This window comes from Vanacampus margaritifer, chromosome 2 (assembly GCF_051991255.1).
Source record: "Vanacampus margaritifer isolate UIUO_Vmar chromosome 2, RoL_Vmar_1.0, whole genome shotgun sequence".
Lineage (NCBI taxonomy): Eukaryota > Metazoa > Chordata > Actinopteri > Syngnathiformes > Syngnathidae > Vanacampus > Vanacampus margaritifer.
The window spans coordinates 51,278,063-51,296,272 of NC_135433.1; the positions used below are offsets into that span (position 1 = coordinate 51,278,063).

At 39.4% G+C, this 18,210-nt stretch overlaps 3 protein-coding genes across 3 annotated transcripts; 1 reads left to right on the top strand and 2 right to left on the bottom strand.

Moving 5' to 3' along the window:
• Nucleotides 1-80: 80 nt before the first annotated feature.
• ankrd54 (ankyrin repeat domain 54) lies at nucleotides 81-5,451 on the bottom strand. Its single transcript, XM_077558300.1, has 8 exons — nucleotides 4,826-5,451; nucleotides 4,556-4,603; nucleotides 4,366-4,464; nucleotides 4,187-4,258; nucleotides 2,027-2,074; nucleotides 1,655-1,779; nucleotides 1,327-1,434; nucleotides 81-1,219 (listed from the first exon to the last, which is right to left on the bottom strand). The coding sequence occupies exons 1-8, from the start codon at nucleotides 5,184-5,186 to the stop codon at nucleotides 1,145-1,147; spliced, it is 936 nt and encodes a 311-aa protein (XP_077414426.1). The 5' UTR covers nucleotides 5,187-5,451; the 3' UTR covers nucleotides 81-1,144.
• Nucleotides 5,452-6,599: 1,148 nt separating this feature from the next.
• Nucleotides 6,600-14,005, bottom strand: foxred2 (FAD-dependent oxidoreductase domain containing 2). Its single transcript, XM_077558299.1, has 10 exons — nucleotides 13,862-14,005; nucleotides 12,377-12,594; nucleotides 11,997-12,302; nucleotides 11,661-11,912; nucleotides 10,233-10,541; nucleotides 9,705-9,871; nucleotides 9,393-9,558; nucleotides 7,893-8,119; nucleotides 7,614-7,784; nucleotides 6,600-7,448 (listed from the first exon to the last, which is right to left on the bottom strand). Exons 2-10 carry the CDS (start codon nucleotides 12,589-12,591, stop codon nucleotides 7,219-7,221), a joined length of 2,043 nt encoding a protein of 680 aa, XP_077414425.1. The 5' UTR covers nucleotides 12,592-12,594; nucleotides 13,862-14,005; the 3' UTR covers nucleotides 6,600-7,218.
• A 1,095-nt stretch (nucleotides 14,006-15,100) lies between these two features.
• Nucleotides 15,101-17,504, top strand: hmox1a (heme oxygenase 1a). Its single transcript, XM_077557640.1, has 6 exons — nucleotides 15,101-15,183; nucleotides 15,271-15,311; nucleotides 15,387-15,498; nucleotides 15,751-15,966; nucleotides 16,050-16,322; nucleotides 16,850-17,504. Exons 2-6 carry the CDS (start codon nucleotides 15,271-15,273, stop codon nucleotides 16,997-16,999), a joined length of 792 nt encoding a protein of 263 aa, XP_077413766.1. The 5' UTR covers nucleotides 15,101-15,183; the 3' UTR covers nucleotides 17,000-17,504.
• Nucleotides 17,505-18,210: the final 706 nt, after the last annotated feature.

Consider the following 18,210-nt stretch of genomic DNA (forward strand, 5'->3'; position numbering starts at 1 on the left):
TCATTAGTGTCAGTAATATACTGTACAACTGTACTTTAGATGCGCGCGCTTGTACTGATAAATTGAAATACAAAAGCCAATTATAATCACACAAGCGATTCCATTTATTTGATCAAACATACATTTTGACAGCACTTTTACACTAGTTAAACATTAACATGCAATACAAATGGGAAATATCCTGTTGATGAAGAAAACAAAAGTACAAAAGTAAAAATGGTTGCACATTTAGTTTTAAGTATAGACCTTCAGTAATAATAACAACAGGGAAAGGCAGGCACAGTCAGATGCATCATATTCCACCAATTCAATCTGTGCTCTGCCGTCCAGTCTGTTGCCAATAGGCAGAATTGATGAGGGGTTGTTGGCAAGAAAGTGAATAAATCAAATGCACTTGGAATTACATGGAACTAATAATCACTGATTTAATGGGGAACATCCTCTCCCATCAAAACATTTCTGCAACTGTCACCAACCTCAAATTGGTACTTTTTGGCACAATAGAGGTAGCTTTGTTCAACATCATCTTTAAATCATCAAATTCTTTAAAGGTTTTCTTTTTCATTTTTTTTTGTCAGAAAACAAGATATTATTGGAGGGGCACACTGAAGATGCAAAGGAACAATAAAATGGTTCTCCCATGTTGTCAATGTTTTTGCTCCACTAAGATGGCTGGACAAGAAATTTTGCTTGACAATGAATAGGCTAGTAATGAATCAGATTGTTTCACAAAGACCAATAAATACTGTATATTCAGCACATGGACTGCTTTCAGACTGTTAAAACACACACATTTATATTTAATGGTGGTACACATTCTGTTCTTAAATTAATTTGTTATATTATTTTTCAGAGTCCTAATTCCTAAACCTTCTATCTTCTCCCTGATTTTCACAGACTTCAGTCATATAAAAAAAAAATACAATTGTTTTACTTTGTTTAATTGTAGTTAAAAAAAATAATAATTTAAAGTCCCTCTCTTGATCAAATAATTTGTTGCAAAAAGCTAGAATTCTAGGATCTCTGAATGACAATCCTTACAGTGAAATACTTGTCCAGATTACAAACAGAGGTATCAATCAGTGTTCAAGATGGTGGAGAGGTTTGCTTTAAAAGGGGAGCAGGAATCCCGTTTCTTAATCATCTACCTGGCTCCCAAATTCTGTTTCTGAAGGCTGAGTGAAGTAAAGCTGGCCAGTAAATCAGTCACCTCATCCACCTAAAAAAAGACAATGGGATTTTTTATTGTAATATATTTGATTGATTGAAATTGATGATAAATCACCAATGAAATCATATGCAATGTTATGTGTGTGCACATCTTACTTGCTCTTTGGTTCGTGTGTGTTGCAGCCGGGAGGAAATATGCTCCAGTCTCTCTTTAGCTTCACTTTGGCCCATTAAATTGAGATATTCCCTCAGCATTTGAATAATCTGAGTAGAGAAAATAACATGCATACATTGACATCATCATTATCACCAGTACATGCATAAAAGTTTGGAAACTTGCAGACATCTCACTTTAAAAAAAATATATATATATATATACGTATATAGCCAGTATAGTATACCAAATAATAAATAAAAGATCTTGGGGGGGTAAATTGAGACATTCACTTGGGTTTTAAAGTATGTCCAAGACTGTGTTCTCTACCTGTGTGACTTCTCCTCTCAAGGTTTCTAAACTGCGAGAATCCCCTTCCTGCAGAATGTTAAGTTTGGAACGTGCAAGATGTAGAGGGGTCCGGCCTGCTCGGTCAAGGGCATCGACACGGGATCCTTCACAGAAAAAAACAGGATGGCACAATTGTCAGCTCAATCATTAATATTCAGTGACACCAGAATCTTAACCTCTGACTGTAGCCTACATTTAAATTGATGTACGTAATTACTAAGCTGCTACTCAAATCTGTTTTTGAAATAATTTCAAGATAAACAATATTACATCATCTTTTAATTGATTGTGATGTTTTCATCGGGAAAAAAAGTGGGTTACATTGACACACGCAAAGTACTACTGTCTCACCTCCTCTTAGCAATGTGGTGATGACAGGCACATGGTTTGTACAGGCCGCTGCAGAAAAACAGGTTAAAGCTGCATTAAGCAAAGCAAGCAAGTAAAATTACAGATTTTTACACATCTATATCCAGAAGAAATGCCCTGATGTGTAGAGCAAGCCCTAGCGTGTTTACAACAGCGTCTATAAGCCAATAAAGCTGTTCTAAATAGAGGCATTTGGGGCGAAAACGTTGAGATGTAATGCGTGCTCCCGTCTCCGGGTAGTTTCCAATTTTCTTTTTTCCACTTCCGCATTGTGGTTTTAATTTCTTTTTTGGGTGATTTGAATGCATTGCTGGAATGCTAAACTCCTGCGCCATAATGCGTAGAAGCGCTTACCCTGACACTTGAGATAAACAAAACGACTGCAAGCTTTTACATTGATGGAATCTGCTGGGAGTAAGAAAAGGACACGTTCTAGCACAGCTGGAACTCCGGCACGGACCCCCAAAAAAAGAATAAAGGAGAAGTTTTATCCAGCACGACAAAACAAGCCAAAATATAGTCTGATAGGCACAGACAGAGGACTCGTGTAAACATCGGAGCAGTGACAGTGACAATTGGCTTGCTTTCTACTGAGAAGGTAAGATATGATAACAACTATATGTCAAAGTAAGACGTAAACAATAATCATGACAAATGAAAGTGGAAATCAAACGCTAATATTGCTTATGAGCGTTGTAAATGTGATCTAGAGGACATGATCCGTGTATGGCTGATACATGTCGCACATTCTGTTTTCTGCATTGTCCAAGTGTTTAGTGTACGTCTCGCAGGGGAGAAGCGGCTCTGGGGAGAAGGGACTACATGTTGTTGTTGTTAGCTCGTGTGCTAATTCTGCTCGAGGGTTCGGTTCTTGTTTCTGGCGTCAGCCGCGGCCATCAGTAGCTCCTAGCCGGTTGTGTGAAGACAAATAAAAAGGTGACAATGCCAACCACATCTGCTGCTGGCAGCATTCTTGTGAGACGTCACAGTACTGTTCGCAACTTCAGCGTCTTTCCAATAAACATTTTATATTAATAAGAACAGACACATGTTTTAAATGCTTTCAGGAATACGGTTGAAATAAAGACTTCATTTTTAGTTGCTTGATTTAAAGTATTATGAGGAACAAATGAATTTGAGCATTATTGTGTATTTGAACTACAGTATCATGGCCTAAAATATTACTAGATAATAATAAAGTCTTTGCATGCTACTGCACTGTATCACAGTATAAAATTAGATTATCTGTACAAGCAATTTATTTAGAATTGCTCTATCATTGTCTTATTATCTTTCTATCATTCTATCAGTTGTTGTAATCATCTTTGCTAGTCCGTAAATAGTGGCCTCTTGCCAGAGGAGTTTCTGTTCGCTCGTTCTAATACAGGCCTGCGCGGCTCATGCACGAGCATCATGGAGGCTGCATTTACCCTTTCGTCCAGAGGTGGCAGTCGTGTGTAAAAAAGTTTCAAACTTATTAAGGCAGCTTTAAATGATCATGTAACAACAGAAAATTATGCGCTTGAAAACTAAATAAAGCATTGTTTTGTATCAAATATTTAAAAAAAAAAAACATAAATGTGAGTTTTATTATCCATAAATAGACCATGTGACAAGATCCGGTCCTGCATGTTTTTAAGGTTTCTCGACTCCAACGCACCTGATTCAATGATCAGGACAAATATCAGACTCCTGCAGAGCTTGCTGATGATCTTAAATATGAATCAGCTGTGTTGAACATAGGAAACCTCTAAAACATGCAGGACTCAGGCCCTCAAAGACCGGACTTTAACACCACTGTTTTAGACCGTGTTTCATCACTAGGTTTGCAGGTCAGCTGGATCCGATCCCAGCTGATGTTAGGGGAGAGGCGAGGAACAACCTATATTCCCACTTATGGACAATTTAGAGTCTTAAATAAACCTAAAATGCATATTTTTGAAATGTTGGAGGAAACTGTGGAGTCACTCCACACAAAGTCCGGAGGCAAGATTCAAACCCCAAATCTCAGATTTGAGAGACAAAGGTGCCAACAACTTGTCCACCATCCTGCTCGTGGTTTGTTAATATAATGCATGGCACTAGGGCAGCACGCATGAAGCCCATGTGCTGCTGTTTTAAGAGGTGCCTTTTCTCTCTTACCCAGATGGAGTGGAGTGTTACCCAGACTGTCACGTTGGTTGGGGTCAGCACCGTAGGTCAGCAGTAATTGCACTAGACATAAACAGGGGTATTTATTGATAATTTAGAAGGTATGTCATATTAAAATAATACATTTAAAATGGATTACGTTATTTAAATGTAACTAAAGCAGTACTTACCAATGCTTTCATTTCCATTGCAAGAAGAAAAATGTAAGGCTGTTCTTCCCTTGTCATCTGCTGCACATGGGTCTATGTCCTCCTGCAGGAGCTTCCGAACTGGAATAACACACATTTACTGATCAAACCAGCTTGTTCTCTATCCCATCTAATTTTTTTTTAAACGCTTCACCATCATGTTCATTCGTACCTGTGTCAATGTCATTGCTGTTAGCTGCATCCCTCAGTCTTTTCACGGCTGTGATGAAAAGACATTCAAAGTATAAGGGGGTTTAAATACTCCTCTTTTGTGAGAGGCGCAATGGCCTGGTTTTATGTGTTATCTGAGTGTATACAACTGTTGATTGAAACATTAATTGATTTATAACCGCGCCCATCGTTTCCAATTGTTTAAACGTTGCATGAGGTGCTACTAATTACAGACAGTCATCGTAACGCAACTGTTTATATAAGCACTCACCGTACACATCTTTACCAATCGGGTTCTTTGTGGCTCTGTGAAACCGCCTGCTCTTGCTCCCGGTCATCTTTCCTCCGCCAGGTCCAGTTTCTGTTCGTCCTGGTTCCCATAATAAGTGCAAGTACCTAAGTTCTTTGTCGTCTCCATGTCCGACTCGTCCTAACAACACTTTGCTTTCTCCTATCCCACTTAATCCAAATCCGACATTGGTGGCCCCGTCGTCCATCCTCTCCACGTAGCCCAGATGCGCCCCTTCCTTAGCTTCCCTTGTTCCATGATCGGGACTTGGTTCGACTATGTATTCCCCCTCGGAGCTTGAATGATCATTATCTGGTGCAACAACTGAGCTCCACCCGTCCATACTTACTTATTTTCATGACATGTGGAAGCTGTGTTTACTATGCACTTCTTGTTAGCACAAGCTGACGGGAGGAAAAAAAGGAACTATAAATTAACGTCGCCATTAATGTCTAGAGTGGATGTGGTATCTATTCCTAGGATTCCTAGGACTACATTATGGCGCGTCGACAAATCAAACTAACTCCTCATTTTAATGTGTTCCTTTCACCGGAAAAGTATTTCAATAGCAGATGTATTCCCGTCACAACACCAAAATGTCCCCTGTTTGGCGTTTTCCGTTTCACACTAAAGTAGTAAAAAGCACAGCCATTGAACAGTCGCACGTCCAACGAGTTAAAACTACACCAATCGCGTTCCACGTTGTTCATCTGTTGCCGTCCAATGGGGACAGACAAAGAAGCAGCCAATCACAACATTTACTACTCTACTACGTGCATCTGCGCAATGTGCGCATTAGTGGTACGCACATTCAAATGTTGGTCGTGAACTCAACTGATGGTCGAAGTGCTAATATTTTAACTTGTTTGCTCCACTTTTATTTACATTTTAATGTGAATTGACGCCAAGAGATGTGCTGTACATACTGTTTAAGTTTCAAACCCCACAACCACTCGTTATGTTGTACATTATTAGGCACATCTTGCTTTCCATAATAAGACCAGTGGAGGTACGGTACAAATTTTGTGAGAAACACACAGACGCACACAAAAAAACAGGGATAAATAAATCTTTGGCAAAACAATTGAAATGGCAAATAGCCTACATAAAGCCTGATAGACACATGAAAAAAATCTTACTGGATTTAGTTATGTGAGAGACTGAACTCATCCATTATCTACCGCTTGTCAGAGGTTGATTTCCCGCTCCATCCTGCCCTCACTCGTGAACAAGGCACCAAGACACCTGAACTCCTCCACTTGGGGCAGGATGGTAAATGGTACTTCATTTATATTGCGCTTTTCCACCTCACAAGGCCCTCAAAGCGCATTACATTCAACTACTCATTCACCTGATGACGCAGCATCAGGAGCAACTGGGGGTTTAGCATCTTACTCAAAGATCCTTCGACGTGGTCATAATGGCATGGGATTGAACCCACAACCTCTGGTTTGCGAGCCGACCACTGTATCACTGATCCAGAGAGGGAACGCCACCCCTTTCCAGCTGAGAACCATAGCCTCAGATTTGAAGATGCTGATTTACATTTTGCGAACCACTCCAGTGAGAGTTGGAGATGAAGAAACCAACAGCACCACATCATCTGCAAAAGGCAGAGATGCATTGCTGAGGCCACCAGACTGGACCCCCTCAAAGCTTCAGCTGTGCCTAGAAATTCCGTCCATAAAGGTCGTAAAGGGACTGAACAGCCGAACAGACTCAACTCATGACAATAAAAATTGCCATCCTAATACTGTATAGTGTGTCTTTGTCATGTATTTGGAAATTACAAACACAAAACACCACACATTTTGCAATCTCTCACACTACTCTCATACCTCAAACCAAAATTTTGTTGTAGTACCTAATAGAACCCGAGAGACATTGACAAAAAAAATACAAAGAAGAGGAAGCAGCTATGCTAGCTGTTAGCTTATCGGTTAAATACATTGGAGTGCTGATTCCTCGCCAACTCTTATAATTTCTGTATTCACCGAGTTGGTCCTGCATTTATGAAGTCTAGCATCAGCATGAGTTTTCGTTCCCTTCCTGATAATCTATCGTTCTGTTCCACAATCATAGATTCTGTGCCCTGAACCACACCAGTGTTACACACAACAGGAACACGTTTTAACGTTCATGATTGTCGGCCCTGACAGCTTTCTGGACACATTGAAGAAGAAAAAAACACTTTGGGTCTTTTGCGAGCTAGCTTTGGCCGGAAAGCGGTACCAGTACTCTATCTTCGTGTATGCCTTACTGGACATAAAGCTCGTGTGAGGAGTGAAAAACGGAAGAATCAAACTAGTATGGAAAATGAACCATCCAGGTTATCTGAATTACATTATGGATATGTGGTGGCGGTAGCAAAACAGTCATAAATCAAGTTTTAGTGCTGAAGACATGGAGGCTCCAGCCTGTGCAAGGTAGTTAGGAAATGCAGCATCAGCCCCTGATGTGTCAGCTGGTTCCTCACCAGGAGAAGGCCGAGTGACATGAAAATGCATCAGTTTACTTTTCTGAGTGATGCCTTGCTGCTTCAGGTATCCCTGACGACAAAACAGTGGAGGCAGGCGGTGGGTGAGAGATAAGCGGAAACATGATTCTAAAAGATGGAAGAAAAGACAACTGTCAGGCTTGACCACAAGATTTGCGATCGTAAATATCCAGCAGGTTTAATATGACTATCTTCAGAGAAGATTGGGGTCAAATTATAGGTTATCGGCATGTTTGTACCCGACTTTAGTTCAAACAGGTTGGACGTCTTTACCTGCATAGAAGGCTCTGAGGTCAGTGTTGACACAGTGTTCCAGGAAACGTCTCAAAGGCTGGATGTGAGATATGGGGCCGTCCCACTCAGTGAGGAAGTCTTCAACCATGTGATGAATTGCCTTAGGCCTTGGTAAAGGCCACCCATGGGGACGGTGCTTCATCTCTTCCTCTATAATACAATAGAGGCAATTTAGCCAACTGCCCTGCAGAATGTTACCTGTTAAATGTCAGGACCCAAATATGGCCACCACCCTGATGGCCACCAAGTTTTACTCACCAGTGGGAAGTGTCTCATAGTAGTATAAAACTGGGTGTAGAAAGTTGGATTTCCAAGCTTTGCTCCAGTCTGTTACTGCCCTGTCTCCTCCCAGATAGTCAATCTTCTTTTTCCCATACTGCATCACTAGAATCACCAGTCCATGCTCGGACACCTCATGACCCGACAGAGACGAGAACTGAGGCAAGGCCTGCAGTGGGAATTCCTCCACATATTGGCAGTAAGATCTTTCAGTCAAATTAAGGAGAGAGGAAAATAAAATGTGCTATCAACAACAAATACAGTAACTCTAAAGTAGCATCTCCATAACAATAAATACAAATTTATTTTTAACATAAACGTTCTGATAACGTTATTATCTTGGAAATGTTACATGATGTGATTTTCATCAAAGTCCCAACAAAGACCGTTTTTGTAACACCACACAAACAATTAATTACGTAAATGTTTTCCAAGTTTTACAGAACACAACATGTAAATGTCAGAGTACAGAGTGCAGAGTGGAAAACTAAGGTATGTGAACCTTTAGATTTAATAACTGGTAGACAAGCTCAGCAATCTTTTTGGGATGTCTGGCGTGAATTGCTCTCCTGAGATCATGCCACTGCATATTTATTGAGTTGAGGTCAGGACTCTCACTGGGCCACTTCAACTCAATTATACGATTCATTTCAACACCCCTATTGTTACTAGTAGATCAACCGCCTGCTGTTGAGATTTATGGCAGACAGGTGCTATTATGATCTGCTACAAAATGTCTAGATAAACTTTGCAAACTTGGGAAATCATTTGTCCATTGATAATAGCAAAGCATCCAGACCCCGAGAGAGTACAATTAATACTTTTAAAAACACATTATGCCACTTGCTGCCGACTGAAGATGACGACCAATCATGGCTCATTTTGCTAAGGACAAAACCAAACCCAGAAAACATGTCAGCCGTGATTGGTTGTTACCCATTTCCTAAACACCTGAGATGTCATTTTCAGTCGACAGCAATTGGCAAAAATGTGTTTATAAAGGTATTAAAAGTTATCAAATTCATTCTAGACAAAATATTAACTTTTTACAGCTGAAAATGGCTAAATGAATCAAAAACCCATTCAACATGTGCCAGAGATTTCTGAAAGTCTTTGGCCGGCACACTGTGCTCTCACAATCATCTTTACAGAATGGCTTCACCAGGGCATACTAGCAACAGTGCTGAACTTTCTCCATTTATAGACAATCAGCCTTACACTGGCTGCGAGTCATCATTGGTCCCTGAGCAACTATGATGTCACTTTTAGTCAACAACAAGTTGCAAAATGGCCACCCCCCTGAGATGGATAAAAAGGAGGTAGATTTTGCTGCTGAACTCCTTTTCCACACACACAATGTTAATCAGAATACCGCGTTTAGACTAATGGAGCTGCATTTAATGTAAAAATGTCATGTAAAAAATACTGACAGTTTAAATTTCAAGTTGACCAATGGGCAGATGTCAAAATAGAACTTACCCTCTCAGCAATATGACATCTCCTAGTATCTCAAACATCTGGTATGGCCCAGAGGCCTCGCCCACCCGCTTCAAAACCGCAGAGAGCAGCTGCGTTGTCAACAATCTTGTAGATGGCCATGGTGTTCTATGGTAACGTTGCTCAAGCAAATGATGCACAGCTCGCACTGAGACACAAACAGAAATATGTAAATGCTTGCTCAAAATGCATGTTGCTAAGTGTACTACAGCAGCACTGTGTGTCTTAATCATTGTAGCATCAACAAAAGGAGTGGAGCGTCCGCAAAAAGGCCTTCAGGATTGAAATGTTCACCTGTGTATCGAAATCCGTGAATAAAACCGCCGGCTGATTTGCGATAGTCTCTGGAGTGAGCAGCAGTTCCCAGTACAAACAAACCAGGGGTGTTTTGACCTTCATACCAGGCCGTCACCCGTGGCAACCTCCCTTTTGCATTTTTACTGGTGAGTGGGCAGGCAGAGCTGTGGAGAGGTTTATATTTTGGAATCAACATGATCTAAAACAACAGCAGTGATTATTCGTGGACTGTTTATGACACTAAAGAGGGACTTTATGAATAATACAATGTACTGACACAGACATAATGATATCCGGTACAGTCGCACAGAACAATTATCTATTTATGAACACAATTTATTTTTAACCTATCAGACACATAAGTGAACATAAACCAAAAAAAAGCCATTTGTCAAAATTTTTGTTTGGATATGAATTATTATTTTAGCCATCAGGAAAGCTATATTTACTGTAATAAAAAAATACACTAGAGTGTAAAATCTGTTTTACAGTACAAAAAAAATAATAACTGCATATTACTTGTACCTGTCAAATACGCTGAAGTTGAATCGAAAGCCAAGGCATCGGATCACACGATCGTAGGGTTTCCTCATGGAGAAATTGTCCATATGATACGCAAGCAGATCTTCAGCTGCCACGTCCGATTTGTTCGTCTCCGACTGGTTTTGTATGTACTTATTTATCGTCACAAACAACTGTCCTTTCTTCTCTTTGCCTGATTTCCTTCTGCCATCTTCCTTTTGTTGAACGATCACTATTCGCTTCAGGCTGGCTTCTAGCAACCCATCAAGAGACTTCAGCTGATATGTGTCTATGAGTTCATTATTCACAGCCCTGAAAACACAAACAAAAGGTTAGGTCATCTTACAATATGATTAGGAGTCACTTTGAAAGGTCTGCAAAAATGTGTGTGGTCATGGGGCTGCCTGATTGCATTTGATTGGTGAAATGGAGTCAAACGTCATTAGTGGTTAGGACCCAAGGAGGAAATCTCTTTGATGAGCCAAAACCAAATAGATTTTTGGATTCGAATCAGAATGGTTCGTAGCCTATTGTCCCATGTACACTCACGTCTCAGTGTGACGTATGTGAAAGTACGCTACATTCAAGTACAACGCCGTGAAGCAATAAAATATGTTGCAATTTCCTTGACTGTGACTGCTCTTGTAAAATCCCCCCCCCTCAGTTTTATATATAATTGTATTTTGTTAGCGGCACCTCTGCTGTTGTGACAAAACAGCTAATGATTTTGACTTGCAGTGCTCACAGAATGCCAAAGGGACGATGCATTTTGGGGGGCACTGACTACTTGTATGACATAGAAATTTGATTTTGACACATAGATAAGCTGTTTTGGTAGAGGTATGAGTTTTTGCAGATGATCCATGGTGTTGTGCAAAATCATCCAAGTTAAGAAGCAATAAGTGAATGCAGATGAGTCAAAGCAATTGAGAAGGATCTTTGCAATTGTGACAGTACCGACTCTTTTTTTGGAAAGGAACTCGGAGTGAAGCAGTTTTCAAAATGTCATCTCAGTTTCAAGAAATGTGCCAAACCTATGGAGAAAAACTGTAATATGAAAAGAAAAATGCACTGAGCTGTCACCGCCTAACAAATGCAATTATGCCTTCTAGTGGCAGAAAAATTACCTCAACACAAATCAATATATTTTTACAGTTACAGTATCTTTTTAACTTTAACAAAATTTTATGAATTATTATGGAATTACTGTATCAATGTCTAAAAGCCATATTTCTATTAGTTTAACTTTTATGTTAACAAGAGTACGAAAACTTAAGAATTTTTTTTTTGTTGTACATTTAGAACAGATATAAAGTTTGCGATTAATCGTGGGTTAACTATTTAAAATCCTAATGTATATATGATTTATGTATCAACATGTATTGAATTAATCGGACAGAAAAATACAGACAGGGTGGTCTCTGATTCTACCTGAGATCTCCAACGTAATGCGTTTGCCAGGCCAGTCGAACAGGGCTGCGGCTGACCATGTGAACCCGACTCGCGTGTCCTAAAATACTCTGGGCTGTTTCAAAAGCAGAGTTCCCTTTGCCTAGAATCAGTACAGCTTGGTTCTTGTAGTCTTCAGAGTTTGTGGAGATCGATTCATAGCCCTCAACCAGGTCAGAACCAACAAAGTCAACCTCCTGAGGAACCCACAAACCGGTGGCAACCAAAAGGACGCTGAGACACAAAAAGCACAATGCAACCTTATGTTTATTTTGTGACAATAAGTTTTACTTTCAAGGTCAGTGAACGCAAAATCACCTGCATGTGTATTCCTTTGCATGTTGATCATTTAGGATGTAACTTCTTCCAGTGGGTGACACCAGTGCCCTGATCCTTCCAATATCCACGCCATATTGGACCCTGAGCCCGAGCTCCGTCTCAAACATGGACAGGTAGAGTGGGTAGGCATCAGCCGGAGGGTAAAACTCGCTGTTTACTTGCCAGAAGAGGAGCTCCGGTTTATCGCTCAACAACGAGTTCCAATCATGGCGGAGATTAAACTCTCGGTTCTGCCGCCCAGTGTGGATCTTATTGATGCTGATGAGTTTTCTGTGTCGGGGATATCTTGACAAGAAAAACATAAAGGCTGACTGTGATATGAATTTCAACACAGAGGACACAAATCACTCTCCACCTACTTGTGAAAGAAACTCCCAGGTCCAGAGTTTCTCTCCAAAATGATGTAGTCTCTTTTGGCTTTGGAGAGGAAGTAACCCATCTGAAGTCCGGCAGGCCCAGCTCCAAGGACGCAATAGTCATGACGGCGAGTGCCATTGTGCTCCTGATCATCTCCAATGCATTTGGTAACGCCGGTTAGGATGAAGATGATCAAACATCGAAGGCTGGAATCCATCACCTGTTGAACCAGAGGTGTAAAAGTGAGATAGACTGTTGAACTGGAGACAGACATTGAATATATTCTGTGTTGACGGCAGTCTTGTTTGTTGCTGCCACAAAGGAGAACCAAATCAGGTTCAGACTCAAGGAGTGTCCAAACTTTTTTTCCAAGGGCCATATTCAGAAAAATCGAAGGATGAAAGGACCACTTCGACATTCTTCACCTTTAATTTACAGTATTTAACAGTAAAACCAGTCTTTCTGTGCATGTTAAGATAGGTGAAGCATTTATTGTTTTATATAATCGCAAATAAATATTGTTTGTTCAACTACTATTTGCATTGTCAAAGAGAGCAAACTTTTAAAATAAAATACAAACATTAAAACATAAAATAAAAAAATAACTTTTGATTGGTCATTCATTTGTACAAATAACACTCACAGTGGACTGACCAATAAAATAAAATTTTGAACAAAAATCTTAAATTTATCAAATTGTGACATAGGAGATTCTGTCTCAATGCCAGCAATATATATGATATAATATACCATATTTCTGTTTTTGTTTTGTTTTTTTACATTACCTTGTGATAAAATAAATACTTTCCTTGATTTTGGGGTTGTCAGCTGGCCCGTATCACACTATAGAATACATCTGCCCTGTACTTAATCAAGTGTAGCCATTAATTGTAGGCAAATCACACGAGCCTGGGTCAAATGTGATTTTTTTTTTACATAATGTGCCACAAATGGTCCACATGTCATTGTTTAGGCACCTCTGTGACAATAACTACCCTGCAAATTATTTGAGTTGTTTTTAACACAACATAAAGGTAATAAAATGCCCTGAGGAAGAGACCATGATGGATGAAAATATCCACAAACACAAGCAACATATAGATGATTCTGTCACACCATAACAAGTGATGCAAGGCTGCTTAAACAGACCTAGTGTCAACAATGCTCATCTCCAAGATAGTCATTATGAACGTATCTATTATTCCCAGCATGCATGGGCATGTGGCCCATTATTAAAACTATCCAGGAATCCTGAACTGCAGAGGATTTCAGCACAAAGTCAGTGTTCAGTTATTATTAGACAGAGCGTAAAATGCGACAAAAGGTGCAAGAATGCGCATGAGAAACGGGACATGAATCCCCGGCTCTCCTTGAACTCTCCAGCCGCTCTTATGTCACTCTCTTGTGGATACGGCGACTCCCGTCGCCCGTGGAACCAAATGAACCGACCGAGTGCCCAATCAAAAAGGACAGCGAATCTGCATTACCTTCTACAACAGTCGGTCCCTTGAACGCGACATCGGCGGCGAGGAGAGAATCAAATCTATGATGATTTCTACATTTGTATGTGTTTTGATTTCAACCGCTTGAGAATGTGTTAGCTCCCGAAAATCGTCAAGCACCGCCCATCTTGTCCACCAGTGGACTTCTGCCCGCCCAACGAGGCGTGGCTAAGATACATCTGCCAAGAGTGCCTAAACTAAATAAATCCTAAATAAATTACTAAATGTATGGAGCAATATTTAATTATTTCAGTATGTATCAAATTATTTATTTATTGATTTCAATAGCTCTCCAATTAGTTCAAGTTTTTTTTTAACTATTCAATTGACTATTTTGATATTCAGATATTTCACTATTTAATTATCACAATTCACACTATTTATTTGTGTAAGTTTGTCACTCTCCCAAGGACTTCTGTGCATCATTAAACAATTGTATCTGTCATTTTCTCAAACTTATTTGGGTGGCACTGGGTGGGGTTAGTCATAGATCCATTCAGAAACCATTCAAGGGTCTTTTGGAGCCCCAAACAGAAATTAACTGCCCCCACAAAAGCTAGGGACGGTGATGTTGGAAGCTGAACATGACCGTTGCTGTCATCAAACTATCACTGTTATGGAAGTAAATAGTGTTTCCTTGCCACTGTCACGGAGTACTTGCTCATGTTGGATTCAGTTGGCTTTCATTGGTTGTCGGCCTGCTCAATGTGTAAAGTGCGTTGCAATAACCTCTTCTGTGAATTGGAGCTATCTAAATAAAATTGACTAAATGAACTGATTTGTTGTATGATTACATTTTTTATAATCATCACAGAAAATATTTTTATTTGTATTTATTTTAAGAATAAATATGTAAGTGTATAGAGTAATAGTACATTTGATCGTTGTTGTTGGGCAGCGACTCCATTTTAATCACATGTCCCATTACTGGTGATTTTAGGGGCACCATGTCGGTGGCCCCTGCAGTAAAGTGTTTCAAACTCTTCTTTGATATGCCCTTTTTTAGCGTTGAGCACGGAACCGTTTGTTCACCTACAATTCAAAACCAAAGCTGAGAATTTCTACTGTGTCATGTTTTGTCATTTTTCTCTCCCCTTCTGCAATGTCATGTTATGGTGCAAGTGAGCAGAGTCATGTCAGTCAGCAGTTAGCACTTCCCATCTGTCTCAGCACCTTTAGCACATTATGCCTGAGTATAAATGAGACACGGTGGATCAGTGAGGCCACAGTGGGCCACAGGAAGCAACAATTGTCAGAGCCAGGCTGTAATCTTTCAAACACCGTTAAACAGCAAGGACATTAATAAGGTAAGATACAGTATGTTTATTAATATAATCTCAGTTGTTGTGTATGCTTTTAACTGTATTTTATTAAGCGTACACCTGCCTGTGTAGATGGAGACCAAGAAGAGTGCAAGGAAATATGACATGGGCAGGTATGAAAGAGAAATGTTCAGTGTGCAGAATGCATTGAAAATAATTGTAATGCTTATATAATGTGCTATGTACAGTGATTTATCAGAGCAGATTAAAGAAGCCACAAAGGACAACCATGTGAGAGCTGAAAATACAGAGCTGATGCTGAGTTACCAGAAGGGAGAGGTCACCCTGCCACAGTACAAGGTCGGTTCCACACTAACTTTACATTAAAATATTAAATCTGTGGCCAACGAGGCATCAAGTATCAAGCTAAAACAGCTATGATTGAACATAGTAGTTAAGTATTTCCAAACCTTTCTTGAGCGTTGACGCATATTTTACTTTATTAAAAAAAAAAATATATATATATGGCACACCGCTAAACAGAAACGTCTGAAAAAGTGGATATGATAACGAATGTGAATGCAAAATTAAACTCGTTTATACCTCTGTCAGCTCCTGCTGTGCTCCCTCCACGAGATCTACACGGTGCTAGAAGAGGAACTAGATAAGAATTGTTCCCATCCAGCGGTCGCACCTATATACTTCCCTCAGGAACTTGCTCGCCTTGAATACCTGGAGAATGACCTAGAGCATTTTTTTGGCCCTGATTGGAGAGGGAAGGTGATTGTTCCAGCTGCCACCCACAGATACACTCAGAGAATTCGAGAGGTGAATGCAAAATGAACAGCCAGTCAGTCCCATAGCTTGTTTGCTATGATGTAAATCCACTAATGCAGAGTTCTCTTCCGCAGATTGGTAAAGTGAATCCGGTGCTGCTGGTGGCCCACGCCTACACTCGATATCTTGGGGATCTGTCAGGAGGACAAGTCCTAGGGAAAATTACCCAGAAATCCCTCAACCTGACAGGAAAGGAGGGTCTTTCGTTTTTCTTCTTCCCTGGCGTGAGCAGTCCTAATCGCTTCAAGCAGCTGTACCGCAGCCGCATGAACGCCATCGAGCTGACCGAGGAGGAGAGGGAGGCTGTGCTGAAGGAGGCGGTTGAGGCCTTTGAGTTCAACACCCAGGTGACTATTCCAAACACAGGGTAACTTGTTGTGAAGTATCTTAACTCATTCACTGCCATTGACGGTTATAGATGTGAAAAAATCATTTTAACTATTTCTATTACTTTTGTTAACAAGAGTATGAAAACCTAGTTTTTATTGTACATTTAGAACAGATATAACATTTGTGAATAATCCTGAGTTAACTGTTGAAGTCATGCGATTAATTCCGAGTAAAAATTTTAATCGCCTGACGCCCCTAATTTTTAATAATCATTTCGGCAGGCAATAATTTTTTTTTTTATTGTAATTAATCGCATGACTTCACTAGTTAACTCGCAATTAATCACAAATTTTATATGTGTTCTAAATGTACATTTTCATACTCTTAACAAAAGTGGAAAAAAATGTTAAACTAATTAGTTCAAATGAATTTTTGACGTTTGTAGCCGTCAATGGCAGTGAATGAGTTAAGAATCGGACTTTTAGAGGAACTAGATAATATAGTCTGTTGAGGAAATATGCTGACATGTTTTGTTTTCCTCCAGGTTTTTGATGACTTGCAGAAGCTTCTGTGTGTCGCAACACAACAGTCGAAAATCAACGCGGCCACTTTTCCATTTCTTCCACTCAAGCATTTCACTGTGGGACTGTGCGTCACACTGGCTACTATTGGAATGGGAATCTACATCTTGTAGTATAAGCTAACACCACAAGCACCTACAGCACTTTACTAATCCCTTTTAACTAATGAAACAAATCTTAAGACCTGACTTGAACATGTCAGCACTTGTATTTGACTTAACAATCTACTGTATATCCTTACTTTTATTACATTTACATCTAAGTGATGATATTGACTTTGATTTAAGAGTTTTCGTATGTATTTGTAAAAACAAACAAAACGGATAAACTTGTTTGCATGGCTCTAATTTTTTCCCCTTCTCTATTCTATTAGTCTTTTTGTTCCATCAAGGGGAAATTCCACATTTGTTACAAATCACACTATGCACCTCTCAATTGTACAGCAAATATTGACCTCAGATCAGATCATACTCAGATGTCCGCCTTTCAAGTTAAGTCACTGTATAAGTGTTGTTAAAAAGAAAAAATCAAATCAAATCAAAAACCATGTTTGATGGATTTAGCCCTTTTAAGAACAAATATATAGATGCAAATGAATGAATAAAAATGTACCCATTTTGTGAGTGTTTTTAGCAGTTTTGTTTCAAATGTAACCATAGCTATATTTTTATAAACATTTCTGGGATATTTAAAAAAAACAAAAACGTTTTTTCAGATGTTATTTTCAGTTATAGGTGATTTTTCTTTAACAAATGAGTATTATTATAAATACATCTTATACAGGTGTTAGAAAAAAATTAGAATATCCTCAAAAAGTTGAATTATTTCCGTAATTCCATTCAAAAAGTCAAAGTTTCATAGATTATAGATACAGCGTCCACAACTCAAGTGTTTATTTTTATTTTATTTGGGATTCCAGCTCATAAAACCCACTGAAAGAGGATGTCAAAAAAATAGAATAATGTGAAGAAATCACCATCCATACTTCTCAGTGTTTTTGCTATCTTCAAAAGTTGGTTGGATTCCATTTGCCTTAACTGCCTCGATGTGCCGTGGTTAAGGCAAAGGGAATATAAGCAACTATTGAAGATTGACATCTCGTTTTAAAAATACCATCCATCTTTCCCCCCCATGCAAAACACTGGGAAGCATTATTAAATTTTTTTGACATCCTGTTTTAGTGGGTTTTATGAGCTGGAAGCCCAAATGTAAAAATAAACAAATAAATACTTGAAATCAGAGTTGTGGGCCTTGAATCTATGATAGTTTGACTTTTTGAATGGAATTACAGAAATTATTCAACTTTTGAAGATATTCTATTTTT